The sequence below is a fragment of the Nematostella vectensis genome, chromosome 9, assembly GCF_932526225.1.
Source record: "Nematostella vectensis chromosome 9, jaNemVect1.1, whole genome shotgun sequence".
Classification (NCBI taxonomy): domain Eukaryota; kingdom Metazoa; phylum Cnidaria; class Anthozoa; order Actiniaria; family Edwardsiidae; genus Nematostella; species Nematostella vectensis.
This window is the reverse complement of record NC_064042.1, coordinates 9,201,145-9,223,737: the sequence shown is the minus strand read 5'-3', so window position 1 is coordinate 9,223,737 and position 22,593 is coordinate 9,201,145. Positions and strand designations below refer to the sequence as shown.

Below are 22,593 nucleotides of genomic sequence, written 5' to 3'. Positions count from 1 at the left end.
TGTAATTTAGCGCGTAATTAAGTAAAGAATCCCGCAAAAGTAAGTGCAAGGGTGAACAAGAGTGCGTTAGGGAGCGCAAGGATGAAGCAGGGCGCGCAAGAGTGAGCAGGGGGGCGCAAGGGTGAATAAGGAAGCCTAAGGGTAAACCAGGGGGCGCAAGGGTGAACAAGGGAGCGCAAGGGTAAACCAGGGAGCGCAAGGGTGAACAAGGGAGCGCAAGGGTAAACCAGGGAGCGCAAGGGTGAACAAGGGAGCGCAAGGGTGAACAAGGAAGCGCAAGGGTGAACAAGGGAGCGCAAGGGTAAACCAGGGAGCGCAAGAGTGAACCAGGGAGCGCAAGGGTAAACAAAGGGTGAATAAGGCTGCTTCAGGGATGCAAGTGTGAACAAAGGGGACAAGGGTGAATAAGAATGCGTCAGGGAGTGTGAAGGTAAACAAGGGAGCGCAAGGGTGAACAAGGAAGCGCAAGGGTAAACCAGGGAGCGCAAGGGTGAACAAGGGAGCGCAAGGGTGAACAAGGAAGCGCAAGGGTAAACCAGGGAGCGCAAGGGTGAACAAGGGAGCGCAAGGGTGAACAAGGGAGCGCAAGGGTGAACAAGGGAGCGCAAGGGTGAACAAGGGAGCGCAAGAGTGAACCAGGGAGCGCAAGGGTGAACAAAGGGTGAATAAGGCTGCTTCAGGGATGCAAGTGTGAACAAAGGGGACAAGGGTGAATAAGGGTGCGTCAGGGGGGCAAGGGTGAACAAGGAAGCGCAAGGGTGAACAAGGAAGCGCAGGGGTAAACAAGGGAGCGCAAGGGTAAAAAAAGGGGCGCAAGGGTGAATAAGGGTGCGTCAGGACGTGCGAAGGTAAACAAGGGAGAGCAAGAATGAACCAGGGAGGGCAAGGGTAAACAAAGGGGCGCAAGGGTGGAAAAGGCTGCGTCAGGGGCGCAAGGGTGAATAAGGGTGCGTCAGGGAGTGCAAGGGTAAATGAGGGAGCGCAAGGGTGAACAAGGAAGCGCAAGGGTAAACAAAGGGGCGCAAGGGTGAATAAGGGTGCGTCAGGGAGTGCGAAGGTAAACAAGGGAGCGCAAGGGTAAACAAGGGAGCGCAAGGGTGAACCAGGGAGCGCAAGGGTAAACAAAGGGGCGCAAGGGTGAATAAGGGTGCGTCAGGGAGTGCAAGGGTAAATAAGGGAGCGCAAGGGTAAACAAAGGGGCGCAAGGGTGAAGAAGGCTGCGTCAGGGGTGCAAGGGTGAACAAAGGGGCGCAAGGGTGAATAAGGCTGCGTCAGGGAGTGCAAGGGTAAACAAGGGGGCACAAGGGTGAATAAGGGTGCGTCATGGAGTGCGAAGGTAAACAAAGGAGCGCAAGAATGAACCAGGGAGCGCAAGGGTGAACAAGGGGCGCAAGGGTGAACAAAGGGGCGCAAGGGTGAAAAAGGCTGCGTCAGGGATGCAAGAGTGAACAGAGGGGCGCAGGTGAATAAGGGTGCGTTAGAGAGTGCAAGGGTGAACAAGGAAGCGCAAGGGTGAACAAGGAAGCGCAAAGGTGAACAAGGTAGTGCAAGGGTGAAGAAGGTAGTGCAAGGGTGCGCAAGATTTTACAAGGAAGCACAAGGTTCAACAAGAAAGCGCAAGGGTGAACAAGCAAGCCCAAGGGTGAACAAGGGAGTGCAAGGCTAGAAAAGGGAGTGCAAGGGTGAGCAAGCGTGAACAAAACTTGCACAGGGAATTCAAGATAGCTGCAAATAATACTGGTTTAGATCTTTCCATTACAGGGTATTACGGTGCGTGACGACAGCTATGAGAAGGCCTCCTTCCAGGAAAAATATCACCTATTGGTATTTAGGCCTTCTGGGTATTGGTGAAGATAAGCATCTAATCTACTATTACCTTGAGCTCTGCTTCGGAGGCCGGTGACGAATATTCAATCAGGAGGTCCCTCAAGTCCATTAATTTCCTTGCTACGATTTGATTGACCAGCTTGTCTGGGAGCGGACATGGAGTATCCCGAACTGATAACAAACGGTTGTTGGAGTAGCGCTCGTGAGGGCTATGATTTTGGCCAGCACAAGTTGGGCTAACACCAGTTGTGGAAAGGTGGACGGGGCCGGGACAGTGGATAACGACAATAAGCTTATCCACATAAGACTTGGGTCACGAGATAGTTGTAAATGATGAGAGAGAGTTGGGGCGCACCAGTCAAACTAGTAACATCCTTCCAAAGATTGCTACATAGGTCACTGCTGTAGGCTGGGCCGCAGGAATCTGCCGGGGCTGAGGTATAACCCCCTTAGTTGTCGGCTTGACCAGTGGCGGCCGCTCGTTTTGAGATACGATACTTGCTGAAGGTTTCCTTGGCATACTAAGGTCATTGCACGGTGGTTTTATGCCCAAATGAAGGCCATGAAATCCGAAAGGCAATATATTCCAACCACCCTAACCTTAACACTAACTCTAATCTTAACCATAACCCTGGTAACGGTGGTTGATTTTATTATTATTGATATTGTTTTCCCGTATTGTTTATCTCTACAACCAAGAAAAAGGACGAGAAGTGCCAAGAAAGAAAACAGAAGACAGTAAGACTTCAATTTTTGCATTTTTGAGTTGTAGTGTCAAGGGAATAGTAGTGCGTGACAACAGCCACGTAAACTAAGGAAACCTCCACATACGACTAAATAACCTTTTTTGTGTCTTTGACTTGTTTGACTAGATATTGGTGAAGATAGGCCTCCCATCTTGTATTACCTGGTGCTCTGCCTCAGAAGCCGGTAACGAGTTTACAGGCAGAAGGTCCCCCAGGTCAATAAATTTTCGGGTGACAATATGATCGACCAACTTGGCCTCGACCAGAAACGGATGGTTGAGTGCCGTGCTTGGTACTTGACTTCTATGTTTGCTATAAAGTTCCCTGCTAGCAGAGGCCTCTTTTCTCTGTATTTCGCTGGGCTACTCCAGAGTATCTTATTTGTACAAGGCTTTAATTTGCCGAGCTTTTTTTCTTTTTAAATTAATTCTCCATTAAATGTCGCTCCATGCAGATACTGCTCTGTCGACCGTGAAAACGATATTGTCAAACTTGTTATATATATACCTTTAACGTATATAAAAGAAAGAAAATGATAATAATTATAATAGAAAAAATTAAAATATTAAATTAAGGTATAATGATAAAAATACAAAATACAACATGTGATCTCGTGTCGTGTTGTTCAGATAAAAGACAATACATGGGTCGCCTTTTGTAAAGTGAATTGCTGTGCCTTGTGTGCATGGTAGGATTCGTCCTCCTCTTCTCGGTTTTTCTCACAGGGTTCCCACTGGATTATTTGCTCAGTCTTTGTTTATTATTGTTTAGCCAGAATATTTTAGTTTTTCAAAGGTCCCTGGGACTTTTAGCTAGGATGTTTAGATTATCTGATAAATAAAGGGAAATGCTACTCACTGTGGGTATGCTGTCCAGCAGAATAAATACTGTATGGGCGAACCGACAGTGGGGGGGGGGGGGGGGGGGGGGGGGGGGGGGGGACAGGGGCCACACTTTATCCCTTTCCGTGTGACGGACACGAGAAGTGGAGACGGCTGTATAGAAATTATAGAGCAGAGCTTGAATTGACGTCAAGTCCCCAAGATGCAGTGCGACCACTTCTTGTTCACGGAATGCAAGGCTCTCCCATCAAATTGACGATAGGTGCAAAGGATCGTAAGGAGATGCTGGTGTAGATCAATCTATCGCTAGGGGCTGGAAGTGTTTGACAACAACCATGTAAACTAAGGAGGCCTCCACCCACGACTAAATGTCCTCTTTTGTTTCTCGGAATTGTTTGACTGGGTATTGGTGAAGATTGGCCTCCCACCTAGTATTACCTGGTGCTCAGCCTTAGATGCTGGGAACGAGTTTACAGGCAGAAGGTTCCTCAGGGAGTCCAAAAATCAGTCTCAGTCGGTGGACTCGACTCCATGCACGCGCGGTCAAACTAGACTCTAAATATATCTAAATGAAATTCAAACAGATTTTTTGATGTTTTATTTTTTTGGTGTTTTAAGTTTGTTTCCGTCCTTGTTTTTCGTCTTTATCTAGACTCGCATATTGCGTCAACAGATGCCACAGTATTTATTTTGAATTGAGATCTGCAAGTTGTTTTTCTCATTATCTTGATTGAAATCTGTTGTCCTTTTGGTGGCCTTTTGTTTTTACAGGCTATTTCCAGGGTAACTGTAGCTGCATCGCATAGATTTACAGACTAATTTCAGACTATTCACAGGCTATTTCCAGGGTTCTCTGGGCCCCCTTTCTGCACATTTACAGACTATTTACAGGGTTCTCTGGGCCCCCTTTCTCCACATTTACAGACTATTTACAGACTATTTTCAGGCTATTTCCAGGGTTCTCTGGGCCCCCTTTTTGCACATTTACAGACTATTTACAGGGTTCTCTGGGCCCCCTTTCTGCACATTTACAGACTATTTCCAGGCTATTTCCAGGGTTCTCTGGGCCCCTTTCTGCACATTTACAGACTATTTACAGGCTATTTCCAGGGTTCTCTGGGCCCCTTTCTGCACATTTACAGACTATTTCCAGGCTATTTCCAGGGTTCTCTGGGCCCCTTTCTGCACATTTACAGGCTATTTCCAGGGTTCTCTGGGCCCCTTTCTGCACATTTACAGACTATTTCCAGGGTTCTCTGGGCCCCTTTCTGCACATTTACAGGCTATTTCCAGGGTTCTCTGGGCCCCTTTCTGCACATTTACAGACTATTTACAGGCTATTTCCAGGGTTCTCTGGGCCCCTTTCTGCACATTTACAGACTATTTCCAGGCTATTTCCAGGGTTCTCTGGGCCCCTTTCTGCACATTTACAGGCTATTTCCAGGGTTCTCTGGGCCCCTTTCTGCACATTTACAGACTATTTCCAGGGTTCTCTGGGCCCCTTTCTGCACATTTACAGGCTATTTCCAGGGTTCTCTGGGCCCCTTTCTGCACATTTACAGACTATTTCCAGGCTATTTCCAGGGTACTCTGGGCCCCTTTCTGCACATTTACAGGCTATTTCCAGGGTTCTCTGGGCCCCTTTCTGCACATTTACAGGCTATTTCCAGGGTTCTCTGGGCCCCTTTCTGCACATTTACAGACTATTTACAGGGTAGCTGTAGCTGCACCGCGTAGGATTTTCAGACTATTTACAGGCTATTCCTAAGGTTTTCTGGGCACATTAACAATTTATTTCCAATGTAGCTGTACCGTATATATTTACAGAGTAATGTTGTCTGTAACAATGATTTACATAGTCTGTAAGGGTGTGGCCAGTCATCAGGTAGACGACGAAATCGAGCGGACGGAGAGTGGACTTGTTGTGGCCAGTCATCAGGTAGACGACGACTAAATCGAGCGGACGGAGAGTTAGGCAGGATGTTGCCAGTCATCAGGTAGACGACAACGAAATCGAGCTGTTGGAGAGTGGACTGGGTGTGGCCAGTCATCAGATAGACGACGACGAAAACGAGCGGACGGAGAGTGGGCAGGGTGTGGCCAGTGATCCGGTAGACGACAACGAAATCGAGCGTTGGAGAGTGGGCTGGGTGCAGTCAGTCTTTAGCTAGACGACGACGAAAACGAGCGGACGGAGAGTGGGCAGGGTGTGGCCAGTCATCAGGTAGACGACGGAATCGAGCGGACGGGGGGTGGGCAGGGTGTGGCCAGTCATCAGGAGGACGACGAAAACGAGCGGACGGAGAGTGGGCAGGGTGTGGCCAGTCATCAGGTAGACGACGACAAAAACGAGCGGACGGAGAGTGGGCAGGGTGTGGGCAGTCATCAGGTAGACGACAACGAAATCGAGCGTTGGAGAGTGGACTTGGTGTGGCCAGTCATCAGGTAGACGACAACGAAAACGATCGGAGAGTGGGCAGGGTGTGGCCAGTCATCAGGAGGACGACGAAATCGAGCGGACGGGGAGTGGGAAGGGTGTGGCTAGTCATCAGGAGGACGACGAAATCGAGCGGACGGGGAGTGGGCAGGGTGTGGGTTGTCATCAGGAGGACGACGAAATCTAGCGGACGGGGAGTGTGCAGGGTGTGGCTAGTCATCAGGAGGACGACGAAATCGAGCGGACGGGGAGTGGGCAGGGTGTGGCAGAACCAGAAATGAATTTAAATTCAACTTCGCATAACAACGAATTCGGCAATAATATCGGTATTATAAGGATGATGTGTGTCTTCACTCGGCGTTTTTACATTGAGTTTCAAAATAACTAGACGACAATCTGAATTTGTAAATCATTCCCTTGTATCATTCTTAGGAAGGAGAAATAACTGACGAGACCGCCAGATACAACCGGGCCCATGAAGTGAACGTAAGCTGGTGAGTATATCTTTGTTTTGAATGGGAATTTGGGTAATGGACTCTGGTAATTTTGAAGCAAACTTTAAACAGTTTTGCCATTACAAAAACAACTGCAAAATAACAAACAACCATAACCAATTGTTATTCATAAACCATTACATAAAATAGTTTTCAAGCCTACTTTTATCACCCTAAACTTATAGCCTTTCACAAGTGTCATGTAATCTACATAGAGAGTTGCTTGATGCGTGATTTGGGTTTTGTCTCTGAAGTAAGAAAAGCAAGAAGTCCCAATTTGGGTTTAGGTCAGCTTCAGGGAGGGGGGGGGGGGGGGGAGGGGGCATAAAAGAACTGGGGATGCTGGCCCATGGAACCATTTTCACAATGCAAACACTGAAACCTATTATTTATACCCAAGTGGTATGATTATAAACTGCTTGGAGCAGTCCATTTGTCAATAGCTTGTGACAGACAGCATATCTAAAAATATATTCTTATCAATCTTAAAACTATTGTATTTTACTTATTAGGAAGGACGCCTTACAGGCTCCCAATGACTTCAGGCGAGTCAGGAACTGCTGGGGTGTGCAGACGTATGGATTATGCAAAATTACGGCCGAGGGGTATGCGCCTGGACTTCACTTTAGCGCCGTGATTTGACCGTTCGCGGTCTCCAAAGCCTGTTTAGTAGTACGGAATGTCTTGCCCGTAGTCTTGTCGCCTAGCTGCCTAGTGGTCTGGCGCAACAAGATGTGCACCCTTTCTACCAGGTATTCCTGGACGTATCTGGCCCCGTACGACTTGGTATACGTCCGCGATGGCTTAACCAGGCGGTGCTCCTTGATTTGAATCTGAAGGAGTTCGGTAACTGTACTCAAGTGCGCCTCCCAGTCGCCGCGATACTGCTGTATCTGCTTTTTCAAGTCCTCGATGCACACTTCTTCACAGCGCGCAAGTATGAGTGGTACAGTATCTGGGATATCGTGAGTCGTGGCTAATATAAGGGCCTCTAGCCCTAACTGCTTGATCACTATATACGCATTGTTAATCGCCTGCTCATCCACGATCTTTTGCATCGATTCCAGGATTTGACTTGGTAAAACCTCATCCAATCGTTTTTTACACTCTCGATACGCAGGGAAATTGTCGTTGTAGAAGCCGAATTTGCCTTGCGTGAGGTTGCGCGCGAGCTTCATCTGTGCATTCGTACGCGGTTTCAAGCGCCTCAAACCCTGCATGTCTACTGCGAACTGGGTGAATAAGTCGGACAAGTCTAGGTGATATTTGGCTAAAGTTTGGGTGGCGCTCTGCCCCTCCCCGACCACGCCTTTGAGCTCGCCCTTCGCTTCTACCGCGTCAACCAAACTCTCGTATTTCGGCAAGAGTGCAGTAATTTTGTTCTGTGTCTTCACCAGTGAACCGTGAATATCAGAAACATTATCCAACATCGAAGGTCCATCGATAAGTGTTCGCTCCGCTTCTATAACCGCTCGGCCCTGGATCTCGGCCACTCCGGAGTGGCAGTGATTGCAAATTCTCAAGTACAAGCATACGGCGGGCTCTTTATCCGGGGAACCGATTATGTTGATTAAAGACCACATGACCTTACTGCTATTGTCATCCACGTAGACAATAAGGGTGTCCGAAGAGCAAGAAGAACAGATCACGTGACCACACACCCTGAAAACCAATAACAAAAATTTCACAATATTGAGACGTTTCTGGGTGGCATGCTGCTACAAGTAGACGATTTCCAGCCTAGTCCCAGGCGCTCTTACGGGGTTTTCTGTGATCGGAGATGAACCCGGAGGTAGCCTGGGGGCTGGGCCGAGCTCACGCACAGTTTGGGGAGATGGTTTCCTGTGATGTCACAATCCACAATCCACAGGAAACCCAACCACAGGAAACCCGATAAGAACGCCTGGGACTAGGCTGGGCGATTTCTGTCTTTTTTTTTCGCATCACTAGAAGGTTTGTTGTATCAGCCCACGCATTAGAGTACATGCTTTTATCTGGTTTAGGCAAAACTTAAGAAAAGAGGGACATGGTTGGTCTTTGGGTCGAAACGCCTTTGCTGAGTAGGCTTATATTCTTTATATCACAGTAGCTGGGTCATGCACTCCAAGGCTATGCCATTTTTAAATCTAACAAACTGCCGAGAGAGCAGATTACACCTGGAAATAAGTATTCTGTGATTCACGAAAAGATATATCTTTCCCATTACCCCTCGGTACAAAATACAGAGGTTTTTTTTTAATGGAAAGATAAAATGGGTTTTGACAATTCAATTTGGTTGTTTAAAAACTCACTGAAAGATTCCCAGATCCTGGAATTTTCATTTTTTTTTCTTGAATAACATTTATTTTCATTTCCCAATAGCAGTTAAACAATAGGCTGCAGGGGGTAGGGGGGTTCTAGGGGATAACCGAGAAGACTTCCTACTAATGGATGACAATCCTAGCTAGAGATAACGTTTCATACCTGCAATGTGACTTTAAATCTGTGATAGTGAATGTCTTAAAACACAGCATGCATGTGTCACACTTGGCCTTTAAACAGATAAACAATACAGTAAACATTGAGTGATCCAACTACCTTTCGTAGTTTAGAGTAAAATATAAATATGTAAACAGCATGGGAAAGCCATGGCAGCTGACAGGCTGTTTCAGCTCTGATAGGTGCCCTAAAAAAGTCCATGGAGCATGCTAAAAGTTGAAAAAATAAGTAATTCTTTGAATTGCCAAAAAGTGTCTGGGAGAAAGTGGACTGTATTCACACAGCATCTGTAGCCCCTTAAGCCCCCAATATAAGAAGAAACCCTGTTCTTAATCACAAGCAGGCAGAAATCATTCTAAGAACCAAAAACCCTTTCCCAAACCTGGGAATTTCCCCTTAGTCTTTTATGTGTTCAACTCAATGTCTTTCGTCAGTGCACTAATAACCAGAACCTGGGGGTTCCTCAGGGAGCTTCGATCTCAGAGAATGCATGCTTATTACCGTCCAGTGTTTTGACTTTTGCCAAGCAGGAACTGCCATGGATCCAACAGTCTTCAATACAAAATTCTTTATTCTTGAAGAGCCCACTTCTTTTTGGAAGCCCTGGACGAGTCGATCACACTCTTTGATGAAGTTGACTTTCTCACTAGATCCTGATTTTTGGTTGATACTATTTGTTCGGCAGTAGTGTCTGTGGATTTTGAAATCTTTTGTACTTGAATTTGTCACACCTAGAGTTTGCGGACCAACATCATAACAAGCTCTGCAAACCTATAAAAGACAATAACCAAGTCAGTCATCTTAAGTCAGTTCCAAATTTATCTGTATTAACTGGTTCCCAGTTGACTTGGGAGGTTTTGTAAAATTACTCACCCTGTAACTAATACCATCTGGGTCTGGAGTTGCAAGAATTGATAGCCGCCTCCTGAATTGGGTGCATTTTCCACAGAACACCTCACCACATCTGAAACACAAGACATTACATGTCATGGCAGCTTAAAACATCACATAAGCATCTTACCATGGCTGAAACACGCAATAACACCTCACCACATCTGAAATGCAAGACGTTATACAACACTGCAACTTGAACCTGCTTGCAGGCGATACTTAGTGTTATTATCAAGGAAAACCTGCACCTTTTTCACCCTTTTCTCTCCTTTCCCCTGACATGTGTCTGTTTTTTGTGCTTGCCCCCAGGAACCATGCGGCACCCAATCACTGAACAGAGGGGATCTTCTGCAATATTAACAGTACCAAGTGCCACCTGCAAGCAGGCTAGGCAATTTAAAACATCACTCAATAGCATCTTTGCCATACGTGAATCACAACACTAAAATATAACACCTCGCCACGACTGAAATGGAAGACGTTACATGACACAGCAAAACACCTCACCACACATGAATCACCTACTCAATATAACACCTCACTACATATTGAACATAGCTCTACATGACACCTCAAAACTCAAGGCAAATTCTTCACCACACCGTAATCTTTTCGTGCGTTAAAAGTCAAGGGCATTTGTTAACGAGTGGAGATGTAAACAAAATATCCTATTTTTATATTTACTCTGTATTATAATAATGCAATCTTGCATAAACCAAATTATCACATTTTACCTACCACCAATCAAAGAATCAACGTCAGACGACAACTCTGAGAACTTTTGACACCCAAACACCACTTGAGAACTCAAACCGCACACCTTGAAAAATACAAAACTCACCTTCTGCAGTGGTGTTTTCGTTCTGTCACCGTGAATTTTCTGCCACATCCAGCACCAGCGCATATCGTCCGGGAGTGATGGTCAACCCAATGAGCAGTGTGCAGTTTTGGGGGTTCGGCTTTAACTCGAGTTTCCGGCCTTGCTGAGTCTTGATGCTCCGTCAAAAGCTCGCCGATGGACTGGCTTAGGTCTTGCCATTGAGCATCTAGCGATTGCGATCGGTAAAATCTTTTGTCGGTCATGTTTTTGGACAAGAACTATAAAAACGTGAAACTCGGGAAACCGGAAACAACCAAACCAAATGTTGTTTGGCGCGAATACTGCCGCGATCAATAGGGACAGCGGACTTTAAACCCCCTTAGGTAGGTGGGTGAGGGGTTATTATTCTAGATTGCTTTCCCTAGTAAGATGTTTTTTCTCTTTTTTTCTCTTACTTAAAGTATATGTGAACTTTGTCAAATAAAACCACTTAAAATGATAGCAAACTGTTGTATTAACGATGAAATTTCTTTGTTCTCACCCCTCCCCTGAGGGTTCTGTTTTACACTTGTGACGCTCGTTGCTTTCATTTATGACAACTTCCAAATATCTCCATCGTTTGGCTTTATGTCTGAGTCCAAATGGGAGTTAGACTGTCTTTTCACTGCTTTTTTTTGTGTTTGAATGTAGTGGTCCTTCAATCCTCCGCTAAACCTCATTTGCTATTCGTCCTGGCGGACGATCTTGGTTGGAGCGATGTCGGTTTTCATGGCTCGAAAATTCAAACTCCAAATATCGATCGTCTTGCTGCGAATGGTGTGATTCTCGATAATTATTACGTGCAGCCGGTATGTACACCCACGCGAGCTTCGCTGATGACCGGGAAATACCCAATTCATACTGGTAAATATATATAAAAAAAATGGTTATTGTAGCAATCTAGCCTGCGTGCAGGTGGAAATAGTTCCATTAAAGAAGGAGCGTCACGCCTTCTCTAGCCTTCCGAAACGGATAGCCCGGATCGATCTCCGAGAAGGGGGAAAATGCCGTTGATAAATCTTCAAAATTCTCTTTGTTTCACTGCCCATCCGAAAGCTAAATCCAAGTTTCTGATACGAATAATGTTTTTTCTTATAAGTCAGCGTTTTATTTTCAAGGATAATCATTTTTTGATTAAAAACATCAGTGAGATAAAATTTGGAGTCGTTTGTTTGTGACGTTTAGCAAGCAAGCGGAGGTCCAGCAATAACTGTTGGAAGTCAAATAAGGCACGAATTTGGATCAAAGCGATATTTTTGCTACTGGTGGTCTGTACAGGACCCGAAATGATCCCAGGACCCGAAACGATCCCCAAAAGTTCCCCAACTGATCCCGGGACCTGAAACGATCCCCAAGAGTCCCTGAAATAAACCCCAAGGAATTGCAGTAATGGACAACAAAAGGAATGTGTAAGGATTGGCTTTCAGTTTTAAAAACATATGAAACATTTAGCTTTATTTGTGTTATTAAAAGGGAATTTACATAATTTAGTATTAAGATATTTTAATATCTATTTTAAAAAATAGTACTGCGGGGGAAATACAGTGGTTGAGTCAGAAATTGGTGTCAACTAACAATTCCTGTGATAGTAATTTGAAGAACACTGCGTGGATAATCATTTTTACATAACAAGCCAAAAAGAAAGGATAGGACATGCTGCTTTCCATAGGAAGCGAAATGTGTTAAGGTTATTTTTTTGCATGTTTGTATTCAGCGAATGAAAGACCTTTCCTATCATGAGATCATGCCGGGGTGTACACACGACTACAGGAAATTCAAAACTCACATAATATTGCTTTCAACAAATGCCACATCCTCTTAATATTTTGCATCGGTAGTAGAACGGTAGTAGAACGTTGTCAAATGAATATTAATTTTTAGGGGTGATGTTTACCGGAAATGAGATTTATAGTGTCAGAGTCATGTGTCGGAACCGCAAAATGTTTAGAGTGTGATGGAAGAACAGTGGGCAGAACAGTGGGCAGAACAGTGGCAGATGAAGTTTGCGCCCAAAAAATGTTACGTCATGACCATCACCTTAAAACGCGACAAGTCCCAGTTCCCATACCATTTGTGTGGAACCACACTGGAGGGGGTTAGCGTTCAAAAATACCTTGGAGTCCACATTTCTACATCTCTCAATTGGTCAAAGCACACGGAGGAAGTCAAGAAGAAGGCTAACGCAGTACTGGGTATCCTACAAAGAAATTTATCTTCCTGCCCAGCTGCGGTTAAAGAGCAAGCCTACAAGGCACTGGTAAGGCCACTGGTGGAGTACGGGACGGAAGCATGGAGCCCCCACACTAAGAAGGACATTCAAAAAGTTGAATCTGTACAACGCCGCGCTGCCAGATTTGTGTGCAACGACTACGGAAGGCATAGCAGCGTCACGAATATGCTGACACACCTAGGATGGCACCAGCTAGAACTTAGGCGAACAGTATTCGACTCTGTCATGTTTTATAAGATCCACCACGGGCTAGTAAAAATCGATTTCCCGAGTGATGTAATTCGCAAACCTGGTTCCTACGCAACCAGGTCAAGCGTCAGGAACACATGCCAACTTACACTCCCGCCTCCCAGTATAAACCAATTCAAATACTCCTTCTTTTCAAGAACTATCCCCGTTTGGAACTCTCTGCCCCAACAAATGCTAGACCTCAGCTCTGTCGATGAATTTAAGATAGCCGTCACTGGCGAGCTGGCCCGGCAATGATTTAGTTGCCATACTACCCATGTACATGTGTATTGTTATCTCATCATCTTATCGAATTGTTACGTTTATTTATTTATTTATTCATTCATTTATTGTTTCTTTTGTTTTATTTATTATTTATTTATTATCAACCGTAGTATGTGCATGGGTAGTTGGTACGCTGCCCCTCATTGCCGGATTAGCTCGCTAGTGGCAATTATTGTATTTAAAGGTTAAAGGAAGGTCGAGAGTTTGGTTGATCTGAGCAAAGCTGTGCTATGTTTATGCGTATTCCTTTCAGTAGCAATTGAAAGTTGTGCATTTGTTTTGGACTCTGTTTATGTTTTTAACGCCGGGCAATGTTATAAATAGAAGTATTGTATTGGAATTTAATATTTTTAAGTCACGTTGTTTAGAAATTGAGTCCCTGTTAACCCTTAATTATTCTTCAAGAATTGCAAGTATTTCTTCTGCTTTCCCTCTGTCCATTACCGCAATTCCTTGGGGTTGATTTCGGGGACTCCTCGGTGTCGTTTCGGGTCCCAGGATCATTTGGGGTACTTTTGGGGATCATTTCAGGTCCTGGGATCGTTTCGGGTCCTGGGATCATTTCGGGTCCTGTACAGGTCTCTCGTATAATGCACATTTCTGATTGGCTATTTTGAAAAATAGTACACAGGCTTCCCGCCTTGCGAGTTACCGGGTGACGCTCCTTTAAATTATTACCGGCTGCACGCAGGCTACATGCAATCAAGGTTATCTGATTTAGAGGTGGATCCAGGTTCCTGGGGGGGGAGGGGGGGCAATTCCTAATATGGGGGATGCAAATGTGGGGATTTTAGAGTATTCTCATGAATTCAAGGCTGTAGCTAGAAAACTTTGTTCAGTAGAGTAAGCCTCAGATACTTCTTTTATTTATTATTTTTTATTTCTTTCGTTTTGTAAAATTTCTGCTCTACTTAGCTAGCAGCTTCCACCCCCACCCCACCTGCTAGCTTCGTCCCTGGGTTCTAGATGCATAAATGTATAAAGCCAGTTTTCTGAAATTCTTGGTTTTCATGGACGCTGTAAATAGAAGAGCAAAACATGGGCAGTCTCTTGTCTGCAGGCAGGTCCAAGGTCTTGAAAACTGTGATTCCCTGTTGATACAATATCTAGGGGCACAGGGATGCCTTGGATACAATGGCGGACTGAGGAGAGTAGAGAGATAATAGTTTGTGGGCCATCTTGGACAAGGTTGAAATAATAATAATTTACAAAATTTGGATGGAGGTGACCATTACATGAAATGACTACCATTGTCAGTGCCATTTTATGTAAGTACTCATGAGGAATGTAAAATGCTTTCATGATACTAAATCTGTATGAATGTCTATTTTATGACAGGTTTACAGCATGGTATCATCCACAATGGTAGACCTTATGGCCTCCCTCTAAACTTGACGCTGCTACCACAGAAACTCCGAAAAGCTGGTAAGGGCCTCTTCCCGTGTGTGTATGTCCATGTACATAATACATATACAGTATATATACACCATTTGTAGGTAGTAGTTGCACTATATACATACCAGGGTCCCCTTTATACAGTACTACAGCATATACACATCTCAAGCCTCCTAGTAATGGCCCTGTACATGCCATATACAGTATATCAAGTATGTACACTATATACAAGCCTTTTTTTTCTTGGCTTTTGAACATGTGTTGCTTTGGGAACCAGTGACAGACCTTGGTTAGAGAAGCCTGCATAGCGGCTCAAGGGAAGGGGGAAGGGAAGAACGGAGAGCCTGCGGCAGACCATTGTTCTAGCTGCGCCTTCCTTTTATTCCCCTCCCCGCAGTCTGCCTCTCCTTCCCTTGAGCCGCTACACAGGCTATGGTGATAGCCTGCATAGCGGCTCAAGGGGAGGGGGAAGGGAAGAAAGGAGAGCCTGCCGGCAGACCATTGCTCTAGCCGCCCCGCCCCTAAGCATGTGTGCTCAAGTAGCTGTCCAATTATCACATGAACTGTTTACATTGTAATTTTACTTCAGTTTTTTGTTCTCCGGTATGTCCGCGTGAAAAAAATAAATCCAGGAACGAGTGCTGTCGTTATTGCAACAAAAATTTTCTAAATTCCATACGGAAAAAAAGCTGACTTATAATTCGATCGCCAATATTTTACTTTTACTCGGCCAATTTGCAGGCATTTTCTTGTACCAAAGCTTGTTGATACGACGCTTGATGGATGTACAACACATGTGACTCGTCTCAGCCAATAGCGAGCCTCTGGTCTCTCAGGGACCAGAGTGAACGGCTAGAATAATAGTCTATGGGCAGGCTCCCCTTTATTTCCCTCCCCCTAGTCTCCCTCCCCTTCCCTTGAGCCATTATGCAGGCAATGATGAGAGACTCAAATCAAGGTAACGTTACCAATATACCTGCTCAAAAGATGGCCATAGTTTGTTACTGTGCTAAAACAAGCATTTACAGTACATCTTGGTGCACATTTCTCATTGAAAGCATGTGAGTGCATTTGCATCGCAGTAAGAGCTGGCCTCTTTTCGTACCAACTTTCTGCCACACGTGAATGTGAAGCCAAACTTTGTTGTTGAAATACCTAGGCTGAAATACCTGGCTCATAGCATGTCAATAGTATTCAATTTAAACTTTTATTGAAGTAACTAATTGATAAGAAATGGTATTATCAAAAGGCAATTGATTAAATTTATGATTTTACCAAATGGTTATCAATCATTTGCATCAATTTCCCCGTTATCAATACTCTGCTAGCAGAGCTTTTTCCTGATTGTTCCTATCAGTTCACTTGTCAGTGTCGCATCTCTGTTTTTTCGAGTTCTTATTTGTTTGTGTCTGGGACCATGCTGTAATGATAGATAAGTTGAGAAAGATGCAAGTACACACTGTGCTAGTGAACTGGATCTTTACGTTTTTAGGCAACAGATCTCAAGTTGTTAGAATTAAGAATATTCTCAGATTGAAAAACACTCACCGGAGGAATACCACAAGATACAAAGAATTAAGAATATTCTTAGATTAAAAAACACCCACCAGAGGAATACCACAAGACACAAAGTTGGAAGTCATCTTGATTATGACAAGTTATTTCGATCTTGGAACCATGGAATAAAATTTTTAGACGATACCACAGCTCTTGGAATAGTATTAGTTTGCTTTACTTTGCAACAGATGATATTTATGCCTTACCTAATGATCACCGAATAAATTAACTGAACCTTTCTTTATCCTCGATAACTTAGTAATCGGAAATAATACAACAGAAAAAGGTTCTTCCTACAGTACTTCAATTTCTTTCTACATACTTCAATTTCTGCAAATATCTATAATTAGGCAACAACCAAGCAGTATCACAATATTTAATTGCAGTACCATGTCCAGGAACACACCCCTTTTAATTGGTTGATACAGATCGGACAAGCCTAGAATGGGGCAACCATATAAACTATAACCTTATCTTCAGTAAGTCATGCACTAAGTCGGTTGGTAGTTATTGTATCAGATGTTTCTTAGACATTGTATTACATGCTTCTTAGACATGATACCAAATGTTTCTTAGACATGGAATCACATGGTCTTAGATATTGTATCACATGTCTCTTAGATATTGTTTCATGTTTCTTAGACATTGTATCACATGGTTCTTAGACAATGTATCATTTTACCACATGGTATTGAGCTATCTTATTGCTATCTTATTTGTTATCTTCTTGTTTTCTACTCAGGGTACAGTACTCACATGCTTGGAAAATGGCATCTTGGATTCTACAACTGGGAGAGCACACCAACATACAGGGGTTTTGACACCTTTTATGGTTTCTATAGTGGCGCTGAAAATCACTATACACATGTCCAGGATCATTACCTGGACCTACGAGACAATGAGGAGATTGTGAGGGATCAAAATGGTACATACTCTGCTCATCTCTTTACAAAGGTAAGAAAAGCAACTCAAGACATTAGCGGGAGCAACAATAGATTGTGGTACAGGCTTCACTTTTCAATCAAAACTTCACAGGTAAAAAAACCTGGCTCTACAATGGGGACTGTATATCCCTCATCTACTTTAATAAGAATGTTGGTCATATTTTAATATAAACCAACCATGAAATGATACCCCTACAAATCCTTGAACAGCACCTGAAATTCCACACTTATTTGGTTTTCATTGAGTTTGTTGCAATAGAAAGCTTTCTACCGGAAATCTAAGAGACTGCTGAGAAAAAAAGATCAAATGACATTCTGTGTTATAATAATAAACGTTATAATAGAAGTTACAAACTCCCCATTTTACACTTGATACAACCACACTTTATTTTTGCTTTAATGTTCAATGTGTTATCATTCCACGTGTAGCGTGCAGAGCAGATAGTCCGGGCCCATGACCCCAGCACACCCCTGTTCATGTACATGGCATTCCAGAACGTTCATAGTCCTGTCCAAGCCCCTAAAGAGTATATTGACCGCTACAGCTTTATAAAGGATCCCTTAAGACGCACCTATGCTGCCATGGTGACCATTATGGATGACGCTCTTGGGAACTTGACACGCGCCTTTGACAAGGCTGGGTAAGCTCACTGGGCATATGTGTTAAAGGAGACTTGTTAGGAAAGCCTACTTTACCTTTTCCAAATAATGTCTCTATTGCCCCTTGTCTGATTTTCTCATAGAAAAAATAAAGATAAGGACGAAAAGGGCTAAGCCATAGTTTTCTGGGAGGGGATGCACATTACATGTATATAGGGCTGAGATATGATATTGCCAACACCCCTTGCAATAACCTATAGCTATGCACCTGAAGAATGACTCTTAGGGGATTGTTAATAGTTCAATGTTCAATAGTTCAGTGCATATGAAGAAATTGAACAGATCATTATATATATATATATATATATATATATATATATATATATATATATATATATATATATATATATATATATATATATATATATATATAAAATGATGGTTGAAGGCTTTCATAGAAAGTGCTCAATACTCGAAAGTAGAGCGGTGTATAGTGTTGGTTTGAGAAAAATACAAACTACATAGGTTTCCCTACAGGTCTGTTTCGTGGTTGCCCACTCATCAGGGGATTTAATGAGAATATTCCTACCATCGTATATATACTATTAACATTGAAATTTACATAATAATAGACTGATAGTTTTAGCTAAGGCGGCAAGAGGAACAATAGCGAGTTACATAAATATGCAGGGCGGAACGTGTGAAAAATTGATAGCGCGAAAATTTAACGGTGACGGGATTAACAGTTCTAATTGTTTCGTAGTAGGGCTTTGTTTCTGTGGCGGCACGAGGACACGAGTTCATTGCGTTTATTTAGAGTTGATAGTTTGGGTTGGCAGATGATCGTCAGCTTTTCCTTGAGGCAGAGGTTGCAACGCTTAGTGGTACTGTTGTAGGCAGGGTGGGAAGAAAGAATGCGCCATGAAATAAAGTACTCAATCATGTTGTCCTTGAGAGTCCAGACGTGTACCTGTACCTGGTCTTGAAGCTGTTTTCAGTGAGCCCGACGTATGTTTCCGAGGTGTTGTTGTCTTTTCGAGTTACGGTAGCTTGGTAGATAACAGATGTCTGTAGGCAGTTTCCGTCTAGAGGGCAGGTGTCTTTCTGTCGGCAGTTGCATGTCTTGTTGTTGGTAGTGGTAGGGGCGGAGTTGGCGATCTCGGTGGCCGACGATGCGGTGATGATGCGCTTGTTGTGGTACACTATATATATATATATATATATATATATATATATATATATATATATATATATATATATATATATAATGATGGTTGAAGGCTTTCATAGAAAGTGCTCAATACTCGAAAGTAGAGCGGTGTATAGTGTTGGTTTGAGAAAAATACAAACTACATAGGTTTCCCTACAGTTCTGTTTCGTGGTTGCCCACTCATCAGGGGATTTAAAAAAAAAAAAATCCCCTGATGAGTGGGCAACCACGAAACAGAACTGTAGGGAAACCTATGTAGTTTGTATTTTTCTCAAACCAACACTATATATATATATATATATATATATATATATATATATATTGAGTTGTCTCAAATTTCCTTGCATCTTGTTTTTGTTGCAGTTTATGGGAGAACACTATCCTGATATTCAGTACTGATAACGGAGGAGTACCCAAGAATGGAGGTTATGACTACCCCTTACGAGGCAGAAAAGACACCTTGTGGGAGGGTGGGGTGCGTGGCGTGGCATTTGTGCATGGTGTAGCTCTTGAGCAGAGTGGTGTGAAGTGTAAAGCGCTGATGCATGTCACGGACTGGTATCCAACCTTAGTGTCACTCGCAGGTATGCGCCTTAGACCTGGGGCGGTGGGGGTGCTAGCCTTCCCGCACTTTTCTGAGCGGGTGTTTTTTTACATGCACCTTAGTAGTGTTACAATTGTTATTATGTAAAAATCGATGTATAAATCTATTCTCTGTCAAAGCAAGCCACCCCCCCCCTTCTAAAACACAATCAACCCCAGCCACCCCCCCCCCCCTCCCCACACACACAAATTTGTGACCACTCCCCTGCCCCAGTTTGAGCATGCATGAAGAAGCAAAGTCGGACGCGTTAGTTTGGTTAAAGACATTTAAAAGTTCAAAATGTAAAAATATTCAATTTGTTCAATTTACTCGCATGAGGAATGCTTCCTTATGCAACATAAGCAGTTGACGGTCTCGCTCATGGACATTAAATATTCAATTAGTTCGCTATCTGTACATTTTATTTTTACACAAAGTTATAGCCGAATTCGTTGTTGTGTCTGAGAACAGCCGTAGTCAATCTTACCACAGTAGCTTGTCTCTTGGCAATTTTTGATGATCTATTCCAAAAAGAACCAGAATGACAGCTTACTTCCAGATCAACAAAACTGCTTTAAGTTTTCTAAGACCACCGAAATCGTCCTAAAAGTTGATAACTTTTGTTACATTGTAATTTCCAAAGGTGGGAGTCTAGATGAAGACGAAGACTTGGATGGCTATGATGTGTGGGAGTCCATATCACATGGTGTTGAAAGCCCACGCAAGGAGCTACTACACAACATAGATACAATCAATATCCCACCTGGCGACGGAAGCCTGGGCTTTTCTACCACGGGAATCGGTCTGAGAGTCGGGGACATGAAGCTGTTGATGGCCGTTCCTAACATATCTTACTTCATTCCTCCCGAGGACAGGAATGGAAGTGTAGATTGGTATATACACTCAAATAATAAGGTAGGTCTCGTATGTCTCCGGATTCAATCCCCATGCCAAAGGCTTCGCTACCCTGTGCAAACCTAGCTAGTTGGCAAATAAATTGATGTGTTAATTAACTGTTAGATAAATAGATACATAAATGAACGAACGAACAAACAAACGAACGAACGAATTGTGGCCGCGCAAAGCACGCCAAAAAGAGCTTTTCTGCGGTATAGACCTTAGGGAGTGCCCGCAAAGGCCGCAAAGGTCATTTCCAATCATGTTTAACAAGTTGTTTCAATAACTTTTTAAATATTCAGTAAGCACACAGGATATTTAAACACCTTTGATTAATGCGCGATTTTATTGATAATGCATCTTGTACTATTGGAAATAAACATGGTTATGTAATTGATCAAATGTAATATTTCATTCTTAATGGCTTTGGTGTGTTTGGTTCAGTGTTAAGGTTTTGATTAGGTTTCCGAAAATAAAATAATTGAAGTGGAATACGTTTGCTACCGAAATGAGAATTCCATTCGCGTACGGTAACATAGCACAATCAAATGAAGTCAGATAAACGGCGGATTTTAAAGGTCTTTTTGTATGCAAAAGGCATTCATAACACGTTGTGACGTATTCAAATGTGTACACAGCACTACCCTTTAGTTGTGGGAAATAAAGCGTTAATTAATTCAAAATATTGAAAAAAAAAACAATATAAAAAACGATTTTTCCACAGGTTCCCATGGTGGAGGTCGCGTTATACAACATAACCGCTGACCCATACGAAAAGCATGACTTGCACGATAAACTCCCGGATGTTGTTACTAGGCTACAATTGCGTGTGGAGCATTACAGGAAGACCGCAGTGCCCCCCGCGAACAAACCTAAAGACCCGTACGCACGTCAGGTAGCGAAACAGAATGGTGCGTGGACCCCATGGGTGTAGTATAGAGTGGTAGAGTGAAGTTGAACTGACACTTGATGGGATGTGTCATGCCATAATGTGAATGGAATGTATGATTGCACGCAGTAATGTGAATTGCTATGTATGATCGCATGGGGTAATGTGGATGGTAATGCGTGATTGCACGTGGTAATGTGGATGGTAATGCGTGATTGCACGTGGTCATGTGAGTGGTAATGTGCGATTGCACCTGGTAATTTGAATGGTAATATTATGTGAGTGCACGTGGTAATGTGAATGTTAAGGTTTGATTTCACGTGGTAATTTTTTAACAACATTACATAATTACACAAAACGAAATGGCAAAAACAAATTGCATTATAAGTAATAAGTAAGTCACTTTAAAAAGTGAGTAAGATAACTGAAATCTAAGTATGTCCGTAAATAAACATTTCTTGTTACAAAAGGCAATGCAAGGACAGTACGACATTCTTTGAGTTTACATGACTAGTCACGTGACTACTAAGTGCAACACTTCAACTAGGAAAACGTGATAAAAAGGGGATGTGTTAAACGTGATAAAAAGGGGATGTGTTAAACGTGATAAAAAGGGGATGTGTTAAACGTGATAAAAAGGGGATGTGTTAAACGTGATAAAAAGGGGATGTGTTAAACGTGATAAAAAGGGGATGTGTTAAACGTGATAAAAAGGGGATGTGTTAAACGTGATAAAAAGGGGATGTGTTAAACGTGATAAAAAGGGGATGTGTTAAACGTGATAAAAAGGGGATGTGTTGAACGTGATAAAAAGGGGATGTGTTAAATCTAAATCTGAGTTCAAACGTCGTATTATCCATGAGCCGTATTTAATGGAAATGCCTGTAAAGGAATTGAGTCGATTGTTTTATCTTCGTTTGCATTAAATACGGCTTATGAAGCCTAAGAAGCTAATTTCTGATAGCTATAGAACCTAACGTGATGTGTTGAATCTAAGAAGCTAATTTCGATATCTTTAAAACCCTACCCTCTATTTGAACCTTTAAACACAACTAGTACCCGTCAACTTGGTTGTAATGTTTAACAACGCATTGACACCGCGTAAGGAGGGTGACAGCCTGAATTGCGTGACTCCAATAAAATTGCGTTACTAGTCAGTCGTTTTTCGTCCGATCCCTTATAGCAGGATTTTAGCCATAGG

The 22,593-nt window shown here is 43.1% G+C and overlaps 2 protein-coding genes across 4 annotated transcripts; one reads left to right on the top strand and one right to left on the bottom strand.

The window, feature by feature from the left end:
- Positions 1 to 6,446: 6,446 nt before the first annotated feature.
- On the bottom strand, positions 6,447 to 10,983 carry LOC5504847 (vacuolar segregation protein PEP7). 3 transcript variants are annotated; one of them, XM_032373183.2, is made up of 5 exons: positions 10,557 to 10,983; positions 9,698 to 9,788; positions 9,326 to 9,595; positions 8,810 to 8,877; positions 6,447 to 8,008 (listed from the first exon to the last, which is right to left on the bottom strand). In XM_032373183.2, the coding sequence occupies exons 1-5, from the start codon at positions 10,796 to 10,798 to the stop codon at positions 6,967 to 6,969; spliced, it is 1,713 nt and encodes a 570-aa protein (XP_032229074.1). In that variant the 5' UTR covers positions 10,799 to 10,983; the 3' UTR covers positions 6,447 to 6,966. The 3 variants fall into 3 exon arrangements, with proteins under 3 accessions (XP_032229074.1, XP_001625716.2, XP_032229075.1); XM_001625666.3 differs by having other exon boundaries at positions 9,698 to 10,091; positions 10,557 to 10,692; XM_032373184.2 differs by having other exon boundaries at positions 9,698 to 10,102; positions 10,557 to 10,679.
- Positions 10,984 to 11,093: 110 nt separating this feature from the next.
- On the top strand, positions 11,094 to 22,549 carry LOC5504846 (arylsulfatase B). Its single transcript, XM_001625682.3, has 7 exons — positions 11,094 to 11,438; positions 14,656 to 14,742; positions 17,012 to 17,223; positions 17,643 to 17,854; positions 19,387 to 19,607; positions 20,250 to 20,521; positions 21,228 to 22,549. Exons 1-7 carry the CDS (start codon positions 11,177 to 11,179, stop codon positions 21,435 to 21,437), a joined length of 1,476 nt encoding a protein of 491 aa, XP_001625732.1. The 5' UTR covers positions 11,094 to 11,176; the 3' UTR covers positions 21,438 to 22,549.
- The last annotated feature ends 44 nt before the right edge of the window (positions 22,550 to 22,593 follow it).